This window comes from Macrosteles quadrilineatus, unplaced genomic scaffold, assembly GCF_028750875.1.
Source record: "Macrosteles quadrilineatus isolate MER2022 unplaced genomic scaffold, UCM_ALF_1.0 Scaffold_9__3_contigs__length_116548681, whole genome shotgun sequence".
Taxonomy (NCBI): domain Eukaryota; kingdom Metazoa; phylum Arthropoda; class Insecta; order Hemiptera; family Cicadellidae; genus Macrosteles; species Macrosteles quadrilineatus.
Window position 1 is genome coordinate 70,287,028 of NW_026542602.1, and position 19,571 is coordinate 70,306,598.

Here is a 19,571-nt window from a genome sequence, read left to right on the forward strand (position 1 = left end):
TACGCCTGCGGACGCCACAAACGTGTTTTGCAGGGATGTCGGAAACACAATTCAATGACAATACGGTGCGAAATGATGTTTTTATATTTATATAATGTCAATTATACATTGATAAAACGTGTATACAAGTTAAAACTAATTAATTGACGTATTTTAAAAGGCCAATTCGAGACCGTAGTGTACATTATACGTAGCAATGGCTTAACATAACGCGATCAATTAAAACTCCGAACATAAAAGTGCATAATCTTTTTTTCCCAAGCCCATCACATCAACTTTGAGCTATTCTAATGGTAATATACAATGTGTAGAATACTCAGTATAAATATGATTGAGGCAGTCCAGTAAATTACGAAGTTATCTGGCAAAATGTATATGGTTGACCTAACTATTCAATAATCATGCTCTAACCACACGATCACAGGCGATAGGATAGATGAATACCCATACATCTATCCTCTTGCCTGTGATCGTGTGGTTCATTGAGGTAAGTAAGTGAGTTTACTTTACTCAAGGAAGCCTTAAATGTCTAATGGTAGTCCATCATAATATTATTATGGTATAACGTCTTATTCGTCTGTTGTTTATAACATATTACCATAAACTAACAAACTTAGCGTAGGGAAAAAAGATTTAATTCAACCAAGGTCAGGGGCTTCATAAGGAAGTGTTGAAATTGAAAACGGCGCCACGCCCGGCTTGGAATTTCTCCCCGAGACTACAAAAAAAGTATGAAATACATGGGCTGACGGGGCCGTCTCACAGCTTTGATCTAGCGCTGACCGACATGGTTTCGCTCCCGTCCCTACTTTCTCTCCCTATAGTGTCACCGTGCGAACACCTGTTAACAACCAACCCTTAAGGAAAACCCGAGACAGCGGCATCTCTTTGACGTTCGTTGACCTTCGTAGCTGCTAGCCAAGAATTTACAACCCCAGACATATTTCGGCGTTTTTCAAAGACGACCTCCTTAGCTCTCAGTCCATCAGAAGAGGTCGGTAACAAGGTTATAAATATAAATTCACATTGATTTATTCGTCACTACAGTTTTTGCAATCATGACAAAATAATAGAATATTTGTCGGATTTCCCAATTTGAATACATTTGTCCAGTCTCTGTACGATCAAACTCGTATTTAACTGTAATCAAATAAAAACAAAACTAATTCATTTATTTAAATTCAATCAAGTCGTTTTATTTAGGTTAGTGAACACCAACATCACTTCGTATATAAACCACGTTTAGGGCTCAGGATTCAGAATAGTAATTAATATATAAACTAACTTAAAAGGTTTTGACGAAAACAATGCCAACGTAACTTTTGCCGGTAGCAATAGGCTGCGTTTGGAAATATTGATATATATGGAATAAGTTACTGAAATATAATTCAATGTACTATGTGTAAACTTCAGTATTGATACTACTGTATATGAAAAATCAAAATCAAGTAGTTTATCAAGAATTGAACTTATCTCAAAGTAGTTCAATACATCATAAACAACACGGTGACTGACCAATTTTATGTTTAATTTTTATTTTAATATCTTTTATTGGTAAGGACATATTTTGTATCCCATATCACTGGAAACGGGATACAAAATATATCCTTACCAATCATTACAAGCAATACATGCTTTTAAGGCGACAACATACGGTTCAATAATGAAATTGTTGTCTACCATTTTTGGGTGAAGGTTGAATGTTGAATGCTGCGATAGCACCCTGGCCAACGTTAGTGATCAATTCAGTGATTCTGTTTGTTGTTTTTTACTTACAATGTATTGTAATATTGTTTTTTATTTTATGGAATAAATAATTTTGACTTTGATTCAGTCACCCACAATGGAACATTAGAACAAGAACACAACAGATCGCTCTGAAACGACCGTTGGATAATATTTTTAAATATTGCCATTGCCATGCCACTGACTGACTGATCTGGGCCGCGCTCTACTGGTTCATGTTTGAACTACTGTACGTCCACGTGGCTCGTGGCGGTTGGCATGGCAACATACCTACACAGCCATATACAGTCACAGTCACCACACACACAACGAGAAACTCGCAATCAGCCTGGACCCGGCTTCCTGTTCCTACCAAAATTCCGATATAACTCAGTTTTCTAGATACTTACTACGCCTTGTTAATGTTAACTAGTGTATCTGTTTCTTGAATTCGAGCAATTGCTAAGTATTACAGCACAGGCGTTATTTTAAAACAAATAATAGTTATAATTTATGACTTTAAAAAAAGATTCGACTTAAAGATTATGTAAATACTCAAGATGTACAAAACAGATCAATATAATCAACATTTCTTTTATATATCTTATAATTTTTTAAAAGCTGATCTTGTTTTTTAGTGTTTTCTACAAATAGCCTTACTTATAGCCGCATTAGGTCGTCCAAAACATAGATAAAACATACTCCCTTAGTTAGTTGGTTAGTCTATGTCCAAAATAACGATTATAAATTCAAAACAAAAAAATATTTCTATTTCTTCTCCTTGGTGGTGATCTATGACTTTCCTATGTTTCCATAGTTTGCAAATCGGCTCTTCCAATGATAACTTAGAAATGCAGCATAGTGTTGATTCAGTTTTCTTTTAGCGAATTTCCCATATAGGGAATAAGCTATTACCGTAGTACTCATGGTAAGACCTGGACGCGGGACCGATTTTTTTTTTTCGTTTTGAGGTCCCTAGAGGCCAAAAACACCATCAGTTCAAATTCATATATATATATATATATATATATATATATGTGTGTGTGTGTGTCCGTCAGCACGAGAACTCGAGCAAAAATGATCCGATTTTGATGAAATTTGGTACAAACGTGTAAACCTACGTTTATTCGAACGAGTTCGCGATCCAGCATGATCGGACCATGGGAACGGGTGTTTACGGGGGGTTTTATGGGGTAAAATAGGTTTTTCCCATTTTTGACCCAAAAAACATAAAATTTAGCAATTTATTTCCAAACCATTTTTTAGAGCTTCAAAAAACAAATAATTTAGTATATTGAAGCGTTATTATGCTCCTAATGGTTACGGAGAAAATTCAAAAAAATTGTAAATTTAAAATTCCCATGTTATTCTTATGGAGAATGAGTAAACTGTTGTAGTTTGCTTGTTTATGAACATATTTTGATCAAATTTGGAAAATGTTTTTATTTCTTACTAACTATTAACATTTTACAAAAAAAAACAGTTTTACCCTCCCTGATGCAGCAAACCTAAGTACTTGTTAAACTAATTCTATTTAAATCGGGAATAAATGTTATATTTTTAAGTAGACATTTCAGTGTAAATCCAAACAGTCAAATGGAAATTCGCTTAGTCTGCAGGTTTGCTGCGGCGGGGGTATTTAGTATATCAAATTATCCAGGCCCTATCGCTTTTGACCATTTTAATATTTACGCCAACCCAAATTCAAATACTTAGTAAATATTTAATTTTAACCAAGTAAGTAAATGTTTGTAGCAAACTGTCAAATTAGCAAACCTATTGACTGTTTACAATTAACATTATTATGTTCTTCTTCTCACTTTTCATATCTGACAACAGCTGGAGTTTCATAACAATGTTTGTTTCCCATGTTAATCTTATGGAGGAATACGAAACTTTAAAGGACCTCAGGGCCTCACTATCTAATTATTTTCCTAAAAAGAAAGTTTCCTGCACAACTTCACGTTACGCTCTTTCCAATGACACCAAAAACATGTCAATCGGTTTAGTAGTTTCGGAGGAGTAATTGTCACAAAAATCCTGCTTGCGTATTAAATAAGTACTAGTGTACCTGTTGCTCGAATTCGAGCAATTACAGCATTACAGGCAATTAAAACAGGCGTTATTTTAAAACGAATTACGGTCATAATTTCTGATTACTTTAAACGATTCAACTCAAAGATGATGGAAACACTCAAGATGTACATAACAGATTGATATAATCAAAATGTCTAGTAAATATATTGTTTTTCAAAAGCTGACCATATTTTTTGTGTTTTTTACAAATTCTCCTTGTTGGCGTTCTATGACTTTCCTATGTTTCCATACTATAAAAGGTATAAAATTACCTGAGTACTGCCAGAGTGATCCTCAGGTAATTTTATACCTTTTATAGTTTGTTCTGTGATCCAGAGACAAAAACAACTCAAATTATGTTTCCATAGTTTGCAAATCGGCTCTTTCAATGATTACTAAGAAATACAGAACAGTGTTAATTCTTTTTAGTATATCTAATTATCCAGGCTCTCTCATTTTTTTCCATTATAATATTTACGCCTACAAAAATTAAAATAGTAAATATTTCATTTAAACCAAGTTAGTAAATGTTTGTAGTAAACTGTTATATTAGCAAACTTATTTACTGTATACAATTAACATCTTCTTCTCACTTTTAATTTCTGACAACAGCTGGAGTTTAATAACAATTTGTGTTTCCCATGCTAATCTTATGGAGAAATACGAAACTTTATAGGGCCACAGGGCCTCACTCTCTAATCGTTTCCATAAAAAGAAGGTTTCCTGCACAACTTCACGTTACGCTCTTTCCAATGACACCAAATCATGTCAATCGGTTCAGTAGTTTCGGAGGAGTAATTGTCACAAAAAACCCGCTTGCGTATTAAATAAGTATATAGATAGATAGAAAAAGTTACTTGGCTTGGTGCTTTCATAACTGCAAACTCAAAATACACCCACAAGTAAAAAAGAATCAAGGTTTAAAAAAAAACTATGTTTGTGTAGTAAAATTATTCACATGAAGTAGACGATTTGTTTGATTTGTCGATCAGCTGTTTAGTTTCAAATGAATTAATAATGTCAAAGATTTGTGATTTAAATACATAAATTATTATAGTAAAGTTTTCTAAATCATGGTAACTTATTCTCCACTAAATTTTACTATTCCCAGCATTAAAATAAAGTAGTAAGATCCATTATGGGTAAACTTTAAGGTACACAATCCTTGATTGAAATGTAGTAGGTATACATTAAGAGTCATAATACACAGAAATTATTATGTAGTAGACTTTGACTATTTAACAAACATATGTTTCTGTAAATAAAAATTATCTCCCATGTTATCCTTATGGAGAAATACGAAACTTTAAAGGGCTCCAGGGCCTCAATCTCTCATTATTTCCCTAAAATGAAAGTTTCCTGCACAACTTCACGTTACCCTCTTTCCAATGACACCAAAAACATGTCAATCGGTTCAGTAGTTTCAGAGGAGTAATTGTCACAAAAAACCTGCTTGCGTATTAAATAAGTAATAGATAGATTGTTTTGTGTGTGCATTAGATCCATTATCATGGCTATGGAATAATCAATAATCAGTATCCTATTAACTGTTTTCCAGTAATTTATTGAGATCTTCCACTAGTATAAGGTTTGTTAGCTTGTTCAGTTAGTAGATTTTATGACCTGTTTATGTCAGTCGTAAAACTCCAAAGAACATTTCCTGTCCAATACAGTGTTCATAGTATTAGGTATTGGTTTTTCTTGAATATTTTAGTCTCCTTTTGTGTTAGTCGTGTGTTCATCAGAGCCGGCCTTAGGTACAATGCCCACACATTGGGTATAAAATACAGAATAATTTAAAAGTATTAAAATTTTACAATATTTATGTTAATTATAAAAAATTAAAAGGGGGAATTATTTTATCATCAATTTTTTTGTTTGCACCATCCAAGGCCGGCTATGGTGTTTACAGTTGAAATCTATTTAAACTTCGATATCTATCTCCACTGATTTGACAGAATTTTTTAAAAAAAGAATCGTCTTTATTACCTTATATAACGTATCTATTAAATTTTGAAGTAATACAAATTTTATATAAAATTCTTTTCAACCCATTTTTAATGTCTTAAAAACAAATCATTTATTATGTTGAATAGTTGCTAAGGCTTAAAGTTAAAAAAAAAACATTTATAAAAAACATGCAAAATTTAAATTTCCATGTTATTTATACATTACCTACATACAATAATTAAACCGTTGCAGTTTGCTTATTTATGAACACATTTGTATAAAATTTGGCAAATAAATTTATTTAGTAATAATCTATTAACATTTTACAAAAAAAATTACCCTTCGTTGTAGCAACTCGCGTGATAACTCATTAAACTTAGGTTATTATTTAACTTCGGAATAAACATGACTATTTAAGGAGATATTTTGATGAAAATCCAATCGAGCAAATAGAAATTCACTTATTCCGCTGGTTTTCTGTGGCTGGGGTATCTTGTTACTTCAGTTATACTACTTAAAACATTGATTAAGAAAAATAAAACTCACACAGAAAAATAAAATAATACATTGTCGACTTAAGCGTACAGTGACACTAACGTCTTGAAACAAACATAAAAAAATCGTTTTACAATAGGATGAAAAGTCTATAAGCTAATCGGCACAATAAATTCGGACACCTAGACTAAAATCTAAAACTACAAATGAAATTATTTGATCCAGAGGAATCATGGATCAGAGTTTCGGTAAAACATTACAGTATAATGGAACAAATTAGATATTATTCTAGTTAGTTGTTTTTTATCATTATGTTTTCCAACATGTTTTGCTTACGATTATAGTTTAAGGTTGTGTAAATAGATTATTTTCATACACGATATGTTTATAAAGTAAATAAAATAGCTTATTTAAATTTTTATCTTTTTGAAAAAGCAGTTTCATTTTGTTTCCCTTTCGTTAAGGTTACCTCTCCTCAGATTATACCTCAGATTTCTCCACAGATAATTGACTTGATTGCCTCAATCATATTCATAAATATTATATATACGATTTATTTTACAATTGGAATAGCTCAAAGTTGTTGTGATGTGCATAGAAAAAATATAATGCATTCTTATTTGTTGCAAGTTCCTATCAACCATATACATTTTGCCATATAACTTGGTAATTTAGGGGACTGCCTCAATCACACTCATACTGATTATTCTACACATTGTATATTAACATTAAAATACCTCAAAGTTGATGTGATGGACTTAGGAAAAAGGTTGTGCACTTTTTCCTGATGCGAGTTCCTATCAACCATATACATTTTGCCATATAACTTCGTAATTCACTGGACTGCCGCAATCATACTCATACTGATTATTCTAAACATTGTATATTACCATTAGAATACCTCAAAGTTGATGTGATGGGCTTAGGAAAAAGATTGTGCACTTTTCCAGACGCAAATTCCTATCAAACATATAGATTTTTCCTTATAGCTTCGTAATTCACTGGACTGCCGCAATCATACTCATACTGATTATTCTATACATTGTATATTAGCATTAGAATACCTCAAAGTTGATGTGATGGGCTTAGGAAAAAGATTGTGCACTTTTCCTGATGCGAGTTCCTATCAACCATATACATTTTGCCATATAACTTCGTAATTCACTGGACTGCCGCAATCATACTCATACTGATTATTCTAAACATTGTATATTACTATTAGAATACCTCAAAGTTGATGTGATGGGCTTAGGAAAAAGATTGTGCACTTTTCCTGACGCAAATTCTTATCAACCATATAGATTTTGCCTTATAGCTTCGTAATTCACTGGACTGCCGCAATCATACTCATACTGATTATTCTATACATTGTATATTAGCATTAGAATACATCAAAGTTGATGTGATGGGCTTAGGAAAAAGATTGTGCACTTTTCCTGATGCGAGTTCCTATCAACCATATACATTTTGCCATATAACTTCGTAATTTACGGGACTGCCGCAATCATACTCATAATGATTATTCTAAACATTGTATATTACCATTAGAATACCTCAAAGTTGATGTGATGGGCTTAGGAAAAAGATTGTGCACTTTTCCTGACGCAAATTCCTATAAACCATATAGATTTTGCCTTATATCTTCGTAATTCACAGGACTGCCGCAATTATACTCATACTGATTATTCTATACATTGTATATTAGCATTAGAATACCTCAAAGTTGATGTGATGGGCTTAGGAAAAAGATTGTGCACTTTTCCTGACGCAAATTCCTATCAACCATATAGATTTTGCCATATAACTTCATAATTGACTGGACTGCCGCATTCATACTCATACTGATTATTCTAAACATTGTATATTACCATTAGAATACCTCAAAGTTGATGTGATGGGCTTAGGAAAAAGATTGTGCACTTTTCCTGACGCAAATTTCTATCAACCATATAGATTTTGCCTTATAGCTTCGTAATTCACTGGACTGCCGCAATAATACTCATACTGATTATTCTATACATTGTATATTAGCATTAGAATACCTCAAAGTTGATGTGATGGGCTTAGGAAAAAGATTGTGCACTTTTCCTGATGCGAGTTCCTATCAACCATATACATTTTGCCATATAACTTCGTAATTCACTGGACTGCCGCAATCATACTCATACTGATTATTCTAAACATTGTATATTACCATTAGAATACCTCAAAGTTTATGTGAAGGGCTTAGGAAAAAGATTGTGCACTTTTCCTGACGCAAATTCCTATCAACCATATAGATTTTGCCTTATAGCTTCGTAATTCACTGGACTGCCGCAATCATACTCATACTGATTATTCTAAACATTGTATATTAGCATTAGAATACCTCAAAGTTGATGTGATGGGCTTAGGAAAAAGATTGTGCACTTTTCCTTACGCAAATTCCTATCAACCATATAGATTTTGCCATATAACTTCGTAATTCACTGGACTGCCGCAATCATACTCATACTCATTATTCTAAACATTGTATATTACCATTAGAATACCTCAAAGTTGATGTGATGGGCTTAGGAAAAAGATTGTGCACTTTTCCTGACGCAAATTCTTATCAACCATATAGATTTTGTCTTATAGCTTCGTAATTCACTGGACTGCCTCAATCATATTTATACTGAGTATTCTACATATTGTATATTACCAATAGAATACATCAAAGTTGATGTGATGGGCTTAGGAAAATTATTGTGCACTTTTCCTGATGCGAGTTCCTATCAACCATATACATTTTGCCATATAGCTTCGTAATTCACTGGACTGCCTCTATCATATGTATACTAAGTATTCTACACATTGTATATTACCATTAGAATACATCAAAGTTGATGTGATGGGCTTAGGAAAAAGATTGTGCACTTTTTCCTGATGCGAGTTCCTATCAACCATATAGATTTTGCCTTATAGCTTCGTAATTCACTGGACTGCCTCAATCATATTTATACTGAGTATTCTACACATTGTGTATTACCATTAGAATAGCTCAAAGTTGATGTGATGGGCTTGGGAAAAAAGATTATGCACTTTTTATGTTCGGAGTTTTAATTGTTCGCGTTATGTTAAGCCTTAGCTACGTATAATGTACAGTACGGTCTTAAATATGCCTTTTAAAATACGTCAATTAATTAGTTTTAACTTGTATACACGTTTTATCAATGTATTATTGACATTATATAAATATAAAAACATCATTTCGCATCGTATTGTCATTGATTTGTGTTTCCGACATCCCTGCAAAACACGTTTGTGGCGTCCGCAGGCGTACCAACCCACATCTATTACAAACCGAAAAAGCGCCGATGAAAAGAGCCGCTAACTTCACGACGGTTCGTTATCGTCCCGGCTTGTCGGATGTCGTCTGCTGTTAGTGCTGTTGCTGTTTAGTGTTTTTGTTTATCGTACGTCAGCTCCAGCTGTTCAAGTCATTAGGTACAGGCATAAATAAAACATAGTCCACAGGTATCAAGAATGACAAGAATCTGGATGATTAAAGAGTATCTTGGCATTGATCATGTACATCTCTCGTTGTGCTATATTATGATTTTTAAACAAATATGTAAACCTGATGATTTCACAACGGTATACCATACAGACCGTGACTATAGACTTTGGAAAATGCAAGTACAATCATAATTTTTTTTTAAACCTGAAGCCTGTTTTGATGTGTGTATTTTGATGTTTAAGTGTCCGGCTTGAGTGCGTTGGTGCATTACCAGGTAAGAAAACTTTAAAACAAATTATCATTTTGCGTCCCAATACTTTATACCAGAGATTTTTCACGCTCAAATACTACTCTGCTTATTGTAAAATTTAGCTCAGAAACACTACTTGGACGAATTCTTGATTGTAAAGTTTATAATTAGGCCTATTGAACTTACAATCTGAATTTTTCATTCCATCGTGGGTTAAGTGTCTGGGGTCGGACAGTGGTGGCTCTGATAAATTTGGCAGGCACAGCTTGCGATATGCTGTCTCGATGTTCTCTTCGCTCTTTCCTTTTAAAACTCAGACGAAAGCTGTAATAATCCGTTGCAAATCATACACTCATTTTACATGATTTTAATAATACTAGTCGTTTTAATTTATTATATTTTGTTGTAATAAGGGTGTACAGTGATATACAAGTTAAGAATGATAACAATTGGATGAATATGCTTCCCCAGACAGCACACTTTATCCCAGGGACATCCCATAGTAGTCCCATATGTCCTGAGAATGTCTTGGGATATGTGCGCTATCCTCAGGATATCCCGCAAAATCCCGGGACGAGTACGAAATCCACAGGATATCCTACAATATACCATAATGTCCCGGGATTTGTAAGTTAACCTCAGGATATCCTGTAAAGTCCCGGGATATGTACGAATGCCATAGGATATCCCAGAATGTCCCATGACATCCCGGGACATGTACAAAATCCACTGGATATCCTGTAATGTACCGTAATGTCCCGGGAACAAACTGAAGAAAAAAAATACTACCACTGATGAAATGTACAGTATATCTAAATTGAAATGTTCAACAAGGCCAATATATAATAATTTGTTTTTTTCACTGGTGCTTTCAGAAACTTGGTTTCCATCTTCAGGCTGTGCGTTTACACTAGTACAAAAAGTAAATATTTACTTAATAAATTAATTTTAAACAAAGTTAAAACAGATAATTTAAAGGATATTGGAAAAATAAAAAATAATATTAGAAAAATTAATCTTTTGAATTTTGGATATGTTACGGTGTTGTTCTTGATGTAATTATTTTCAGTAATTCCGAATTTATAATTGGGCCGTCTTCATTATTTAACAAATAATTTTGGTCTGTTTTTTTTTTTTTTTAAATAAGATTCCCACGCATTAAGATGTTGAGGTTTTATAATTTATTTTAAAAGTTTAAGGTTTCCCAGATTGAAAATATGTCTTGTTAATATTATGGCTAGCAAGGGTTGACTTTACTTTACTGACATATTACTACCACTGAGTTCAGGAAAACTAGAGTTCTATCATAGTTGTGTGAAATGTGAATTTAATTATAACTTTAAATTAATAAAACAACAAAAAACTAATTTTAATCATATAACAATCAATTATTACAGTGCTAATCTAATGGTGATTAAATAATCTATATTCAAATACCAGTATCCTCTCCAACTACCAGAAAAACAATTCAACTACTTGAGGTCTAAACAGATTAACAGAACCATATATAGCCTATACTGTAGTATCAAAAATATTTTAAGTATTGCGACCATTGCAACTGTCGGCTACTCTTTAACCACTTGAAAACACCGATAATCAACAAGCGCAGATAGCTCAGGAGGTAAGGTAAGAGGCTCACAAGGCGAAGGTACCAGGTTCAAAACCCGTCTGGGCCAAAAACTTTTTTCTCGTTTTTTTCTTCAAAATTTGTGTTTATTAACTATTTAATCAATTTACTAAACTTATAATTAAGCTTTTCATACTAAATCTATATTATTTTGTGTTTTTTATGTTCAGGCCCAGACCACACTTTATCCCAGGGACATCCCATAGTAGTCCCATATGTCCTGAGAATGTCCTGAGGACTACCCTGGGATGACCTCGGATGTCCCATGGATATGCGTGTGAGCTTATCCGTAGGACATCCCCGGGCGGGGACATTAGGCATTCCTGTGGATATCCTGTGATATCCCAAGTTGACCATAGGACCACTATGGGATATCTTGCATATCCTGTCGCAATATCCGTGGGATGTCCTGAGGAGAAAGTGTGCTGTCTGGGTCCTAAACAGGAAAAGATTTTCACCGAAACTTATTTGATATGTAGGCCCATATAATAAGAATATTGTATGAAACAATTAATTAATTAATTAATTATTTTACTGAAAAAGGGGTAAAAGTGTACAGAACTAATCTGTGTTGTATCATAAAATAATAATAATCGATGGTCAATTTTATCTTGTGAATAACACAATTTATTTTCATACTTGCAAACAGTTCATGATATTTAATCTTGATAACGAGTAAACGGTTGAAGCTCGGTTACCAAAAGTTTGGTAATGAGTGCCCTCAAACTTCCGTTAGTTCCAAAACTCACTTTTCCATTTTCATAATGAACATTGGATTACTTCTACTGTATTTAAACTTTTTTCCGAACAACTTGTACGATGCGAAATTGATGTGGTTGGTTTTAATTTCGGTTGCTCATGTGAGAAAACAAATCTATTTTAGGTTACCGTACAACAATATATCTTAACTTTTACTGTATTTTTTATCCCTGTACACATTTAGGTAGATGCATTTTATTTTTCATTGATGATACATATATTCTGTGACTTTTATATACGCTAGTTATTTTAGATACGTAATAATCAATAAATATACAGTTGAGTTAACAAAATACTTAGAACAAGCTTTTTTCAATAAAAAAGTCATACTCTTGGAGGAATTATTTAGATGAGCATATATCGAGTGATTTAGTGATTTATTTCTGGTAAAGTGTATTTCCAATTTAGGAAAGATTCTATTGATTCTGCAGACCTTGGTAGTCGTAGCGTTTTAGTGACTTAATGAAACCTAAAAATCTTAATTTTCTCAGAAACTGTAGCTTTTAATATAATATATCGAAAATTCCGAATGGAAAAGCTGTATGGACAAATTATTTGTTAAATAGTTTATGAAAAGTTGTGTCTGGCAGGGAATTATAGGACAATACACTGCATAGATTTATGGATTTTACTTCATACCTGTGATGCTTCCGTAGTTTTTCATGGTGGCCCTCATGTTTTTCCGATGGTTCCAGGCCGCTCTCCGAGAGAGCACGAGAGTTTGTTCCTCTTGGACTAGGAGAGCCGGGGGAAGACGGTTGTGGTGACGCCATCATGCCAGGCTGGATACCCAGCATGCAGTAGGGATCACTGAAACCTGTAACAAACGGTGTTAATTTTGAGTGAAGATAATTTATGATTATAGCCATAGTGTTTGGCTGTAGCAGTTACTCTACATTCTAGATGAAACTGTCTTCTAAAAGGTCCATGTCACAATATAAGTGTAGAGACTGAGTAAGGCACAGAAGAAACGCACCTAATAGGGCGACCGTGTTAGTTTAACTCTCTTATGTTGTGCCAGAAATATACTTTTGACGACTGGACGTGCAAGGAAGAGCTCGAGCGGTGAGCATTTTAGGGCAATTTCCTCGAACAGGACATGGAGTCTTCCTCCACCGTGAGCGCTGTAGTACACATGAGGGCGAAGGAGGGTGGTGCTGGACTTTGTCCTAGACACCAGTAACTATGCTAGACATCACTTAACTGTACCATTGAGTTTTTCCTCTGTCCCTAAATTTTCTTTTACGTTCATAACCTGTTCAATTGTCACGTGTTGTTGCTAATTTAAGACATACCGTTTGGCTGCACCACTGCAGTATACCAGGTGGACATCTTACCACACCTTACAAGAGAAAAGCATAGTTTTATGCCCAAAAATAATTAAGGGCCGATGCCCAATATTGGAGTTAGGTATTGAATTTAGGTATCTACTTATTAAGGACGTATTTGTGAATCCACGCGAATCCCTTGAAACCGTCTCATACCTCGTATATAAACTTAAAAAATGAGAAAAAATGCCTCGACCATGTCAAGACTGTATTTCCTTAAACGTTTGTGATTTGTAAATTATATTGACTCATGACATAATGTATAAAAAACACTGAAAATATAACGATTTTTTTAGAGTTTGGCCAAGAGGGTAAAAATGATGGAAGGATCAAAATAAATATGAGTTTATAACTTTTTTACTTAATGCAGGGTTGGCAATTTCACATAAAAGATAAACATTTACGAATACACAAATGAATAAATTTTGCTAAAAAATCTAATTAATAATTTGCTTTTTTAATGTGATGTTTCATATCTTTTGGTATGTTCATTGTGCCGATACAAGTATACAGTAAATAAAATATTTATGCAATAGTTTTTGATAACCATAATCAAGAAAAACTTGTGTTGAAATTGAATATAAACAAAAAGAACAGCTTAAACCGCATCATAAAAAATTTTTCAGTAACATTTATATCATGTGTGAAAACAATGGCAGACGACGGCCAAGCACTCTTTGAAGCTGACGAAGGTTTTAAGCCGCCAGTGACAAATCCAACCACCCTCGTTAAAGTTACAAGTACAAACCTAACCACCGACCCAACTTGTAACCAGCTTCGACAAGGCCTTCTGGATAATTAGTTTCGTTACATGTGGTGAAACTTTAATGGCTGTGAATTGACATGACGAACGAGTTTCGTTATTACCACAAGGGCGACAAGTTAAGCGAGGCATAATTAGTTATTAACAATCTTATGATATTCGAGTTGGATCTCTTATGTTTCGCAGCTTTGACTATCGACACAAAGTTCAATACCCATTTTAAAGCGGTTGAATATTTAAAAAATAAAAATCGTGGTGATCCACCAACAGATTTTGTTGATACCGATAAACACTGAATAAACGAACTTTTTGCCAAGTCAAACTGGTGAAAGGACGTTTTATTAGCTATATAAACTCAATTTAACTAAGTTATACTAATACCGCATAATACATCAATAATTTGTTTATAATTTGACCCATCAAATTGGTCAGCATAAAAAATAAGGTAGAAAATCGAGTTTTAGCGGATTCTACAGGGTGTTTCCAAATTTCCTGGACATATTTTGTGAACTTGTTCCTTGGGCTAAGACAAACATAAAATGTCATAAAAATATGGGTCTAAAATGCCTAGATTTCTGTTTGTGATTTCTAAGGATTATTTTATATCTGGGGCATTTTTCAAGATAGAAATTTCAAAATTGGTATAAATGTGTATTTTAGTAGATAAAAAGAGCTTACAAAGTTTCGTTTCAATATCTCAAGCAGTTTCAATAAGGCGGTCATTTAAAATTTGTTATGCCAAATTTAATGAAAACCATAAATATTAGGAAAATTGTTTTTTCTTTAAAATATAGAGAATTTAAATCCAAATCAAATGAGACTTTGTTTGTTAAAATCTGATAACAAATAACGGAGTTATCAGTTTTCTTCTACATTCGGTTTCGAAATTTAATAGGACTTCCATATTGTTTATTATTTGTTATTTTACAGAGCAGTATAATAGTCCTATTAAATTACGTAACCGAATGTAGAAAAAACTGATAAATAAAGTAGACAGTAGTAGTGCTATCATAAAGTAGAAACGTTTTAAAATCCTTACAAGGGTAATATATTAAATTCTGGATTAAGAATATCTTATCAGCTTATTGGGATTGGTAGCCCCCGTGGCGCGATTGGCTAGCGCGTGCGGCTGTTAACCGAAAGGATGGTGGTTCAAGCCCACCCGGGGGTGAAAATTAATTGTATACATCTGAATGTAAACTACGTATAATATATAAAATATAAGGCACAATCTATTTAATGTATTTTGTTTAACTCCTTGGAACAGTTTGAATTACTTTTGTGATTTTTAACTATAAAATATCATATTTATTCTCGTCGCTTACCCATAATAAAGGGAACAAGCTTATGGGAGAAAGTATGCGTCAGATTGCTGAAACCGTTTATTTTTAAATCCAACGTTTAATTAATTAACTAAAATTTCATTTATTACGGGACTATGTATTTGATTGTAAATCTGGACTATAGCTACACATTATTGAGCATTGTAATCTGTAACTTTGTATATTGAACATTGTATTGTAATGTGTCCTCCACCCTCAAATTAAGATATTTTCAAAAATGTGCCAAGATATTACAGAATAAAAAGCAGATTTTATACTATAATAATATCAATAAGCGCACTTTGCCACAGTTAAGAATGAATCAACAAAATAAATTGCCAAACTTTAACTCGAATGTAGCTACGACTGTCTAGACAATACCTTGTCCATTGTTGACCTGAATACCACGATGTTCAGACAATGTTGTTTCAACAACAACATCTGAAGCGACCCTTATATAATCCGATCAGCCTCCACAACATTGTTGTGACCTATGGCCCCAGTGCTGGATTAAACGCTAACAATTGTTTGTTAAATTTATTAATTTTCCCTCTACCTTGTAATGTGAAGGTTTAGCTGCATTAACTTTTTAATTTAGGAAAACTTAAATATTAATCTGATATATCAAGTGGATAAAATATCATGTGGAGAAATTATATTGAGTTTTAATTTATAATACCTTACTCCTTGGAGTTTTAAAAGGAATGTATACATCCAAAATGTTCGGATTCAACAAAACAAATTAGAATGTTTGACTCTGTAGGAAATCCATTCAATCTTACATATATAAATTTAGATAAATTTATCGCACTTTTATTGTTTTTTTTTTCATGATTCAGAACCTATGGCACATTATTTAGTTCCATTTGCTAACTAGCTTAGCTAATATTTCAAAATTATCAAATTCTCAGTCTATTTAACGTACAACTAAATCATATAAAATATGTGATTTACTCTACTACATAAGGTTATATTATTGGTACCGGTACACTCTACTCTAAGTTTAAACCCTATTTTAGCTAATAGTAGTTTCTAACCAACATAACATAACTATTCTCTGTTCAACATTTCATAAATGTACACAGCAGTTCAGAGCAATGTGTCAAATCAACGGCGAAGGTCAATGACACTAAGGTTCAATTTCGCAAATCACGCTGGGAAAACGCACCACACGCGGCTTGCGGAGATTCAATTTCGTTGATGACGTTAGCGCACACGATTGTCGACCATGTGGCTGACTCGGACCACTTTCATTACGAGGTGTATTCTAGGTTGACACAATGGTTGACATTTGTGAAATATAAAGGGTGTGGAATAAAAATATTCTATTTATGGTGGTAAGTTTCATAACGGTAAATAAAACAGGAGTTCTTTAAATAAAATGGTTTTTATAAGAAAATATAAAAAATATATTCCCGTTTTTAAACTCAACATTGTCTATGATGAATTATAAAAACTGCTTGGCTTTAAATAATAATAATAAAAATAAATAAATAAGTAGTGTATCAAGATGTGAAAATTTTATTATACGTTAGGAATACATGTAAATACTGAATATACATAATATTGGATCTTTTTTTTGTAAATTGTTATTTACCGTTGGAATGATAAATAAATAAATAGCTGTACTACACAATACACATACATGTATGCGCTCTTAAATTCAACAATAATCTATATAAATAAAATTAGAGTTTTGTCTGTACATTGCTTAGAATAATGAACTTTTTGGTTATTTTTACATTTCATAGGTCAGAGAAACCGAATCAAACCTTATCTCAATTTCTGTCTGTCTGTCTGTCTGTCTGTCTATCTGTCATTCTCTTGGTAACGCTAAAATACGCACTTTATTACAACTACTCCTCAATAACTATAGCACTGTCCCGCCTGAAACTTATTTTCCAAATACTATACATATATGAGATGGTTTTAGACGTATTTCATCGAATATGAGACAGTTAGATATTTAACAGTAAACCCTTGAAAATCAAGTTTTTGTCGATTTTTGACGTGGAATTTCTGGAAGCCCATGTTAACCTTATGAGAAATGAAATTATTGAATCTTAACAGCTGTTTCAATTAAACAAGTTGGTTCTGTTCTGTGATGTTCAATAGCATTAAAGTTACAAGGATTACCAACAGGGTGCAGCACTAGCACTATTATTTCTTTTACATTTACCGCCTGAAACTTATTTTCCAAATACTATACATATATGAGATGGTTTTAGACGTATTTCATCGAATATGAGACAGTTAGATATTTAACAGTAAACCCTTGAAAATCAAGTTTTTGTCGATTTTTGACGTGGAATTTCTGGAAGCCCATGTTAACCTTATGAGAAATGAAATTATTGAATCTTAACAGCTGTTTCAATTAAACAAGTTGGTTCTGTTCTGTGATGTTCAATAGCATTAAAGTTACAAGGATTACCAACAGGGTGCAGCACTAGCACTATTATTTCTTTTACATTTATGACAACAGCTAATTTGCAACCTGGAGGCGAGTGAGCGTAGCGAACGAGCTAACCTGAAGGCAAGTGAGCGTAGCGAACGAGCTAACCTGAAGGAAAGTGAGCGCAGCGAACGAGCTCCAACATACAGGTGAGTGAGCGTAGCGAACGAACTTCAACCAGGACGTGATTGAGCCATGCAAACGAGATCAGATAGTAAAAATAAAAGTAAGCCTACCGTTATAGGATCGACCGGCAGACACAGAGGTAATTTAACCTTTTATTGATTGTCATACCGATCCGGAACAACAAAAAACAACATAAAATGAAGCTATGTATAATAGTTTGGCCAGCATATCTTAAAATATGCAAACCAACTGCTGTTCTTTATATAAGAAGGTTTCAACTGAATATTATAAGATCCCCGTGCGTAGAACGGGTACACAGCTAGTAATGTGTATACAAAAACTTATTTAAAGTGTAATGACATTTAAATTATGGCAATACATGTAAATGATTAAACGCAAGTAATATTTTTTTAGTTTTTAACCCAAGCGTAATAACTATTTACCTATGTGTCATTTGTTTATACTATATTGTTTCTTTTAAAATTCTTTTACATTAGCACTAATAAAGTTTGAAAATAAAAGTGGGTTTTTAGTTCTAATTGAAAATATGTTTACTAAAAATAATGATGTAATTTAGTAAAATGTATACAGAAAAAAGGTAAATCGAGAGCAGACAAAAGTTTCCGATTCTTCGAATTTTCACAAGGGATCGTGTGTGCAAACTTCGGCAAATCCATAAATCCTTAGGAAACTCTTACAATTGCGTTAAAGCTGCGATAAGGCATTTGCATCAAGGATTCTTTTCAATTGTGATTCCAAAACTCATGTGCTGGATGCGTATAACATGTTGAAGAATATTTAGTTTAATACCAATAATAACCTAAATAATATAATCTATGATGATCACTATTAATCTAAAAGTGTTTAATCTTACACTAATGCCATTACATACAGAGAGTCCAGTATGTAAACACCCAAACTTCGCTCAACGGTTTTACGGAAAAAAATAAATAATAATAATAATTTGTAATGCCTCGTTTATGAGATGACCACCATTTTGTTTTTTAAGATATCTTTATGAAATTGAGCATGTGGTTTAAAGTAGCTATAAACTATTTCCGAAATAATTAACATAAGGAAATATTTTGATAGTTTCAAAATTACGGTCATTTTTATATTTTATAGCTTAAATTACTAAAAAAACTCCTAACTTTGCAGAGTTTAAATTAAATAAAAATGATAAACAGTTTAAATATTACGATTACTTAGTTTTAAGA

The 19,571-nt window shown here is 33.0% G+C and overlaps 1 protein-coding gene across 1 annotated transcript in view; it reads right to left on the reverse strand.

Annotated features, from left to right (window-relative positions):
- Positions 1-1,970: 1,970 nt before the first annotated feature.
- The window catches only part of LOC129003559 (BAI1-associated protein 3-like), a 223,564-nt gene continuing 205,963 nt past the window's right edge, over positions 1,971-19,571 (reverse strand). The window contains exons 8-10 of the mRNA XM_054431856.1: positions 13,003-13,180; positions 10,164-10,301; positions 1,971-2,016 (exon numbers count right to left, since the gene is read on the reverse strand). Coding sequence (XP_054287831.1) covers positions 1,971-2,016; positions 10,164-10,301; positions 13,003-13,180 — 362 coding nt within the window. The remainder of the gene's footprint in view (positions 2,017-10,163; positions 10,302-13,002; positions 13,181-19,571) is intronic.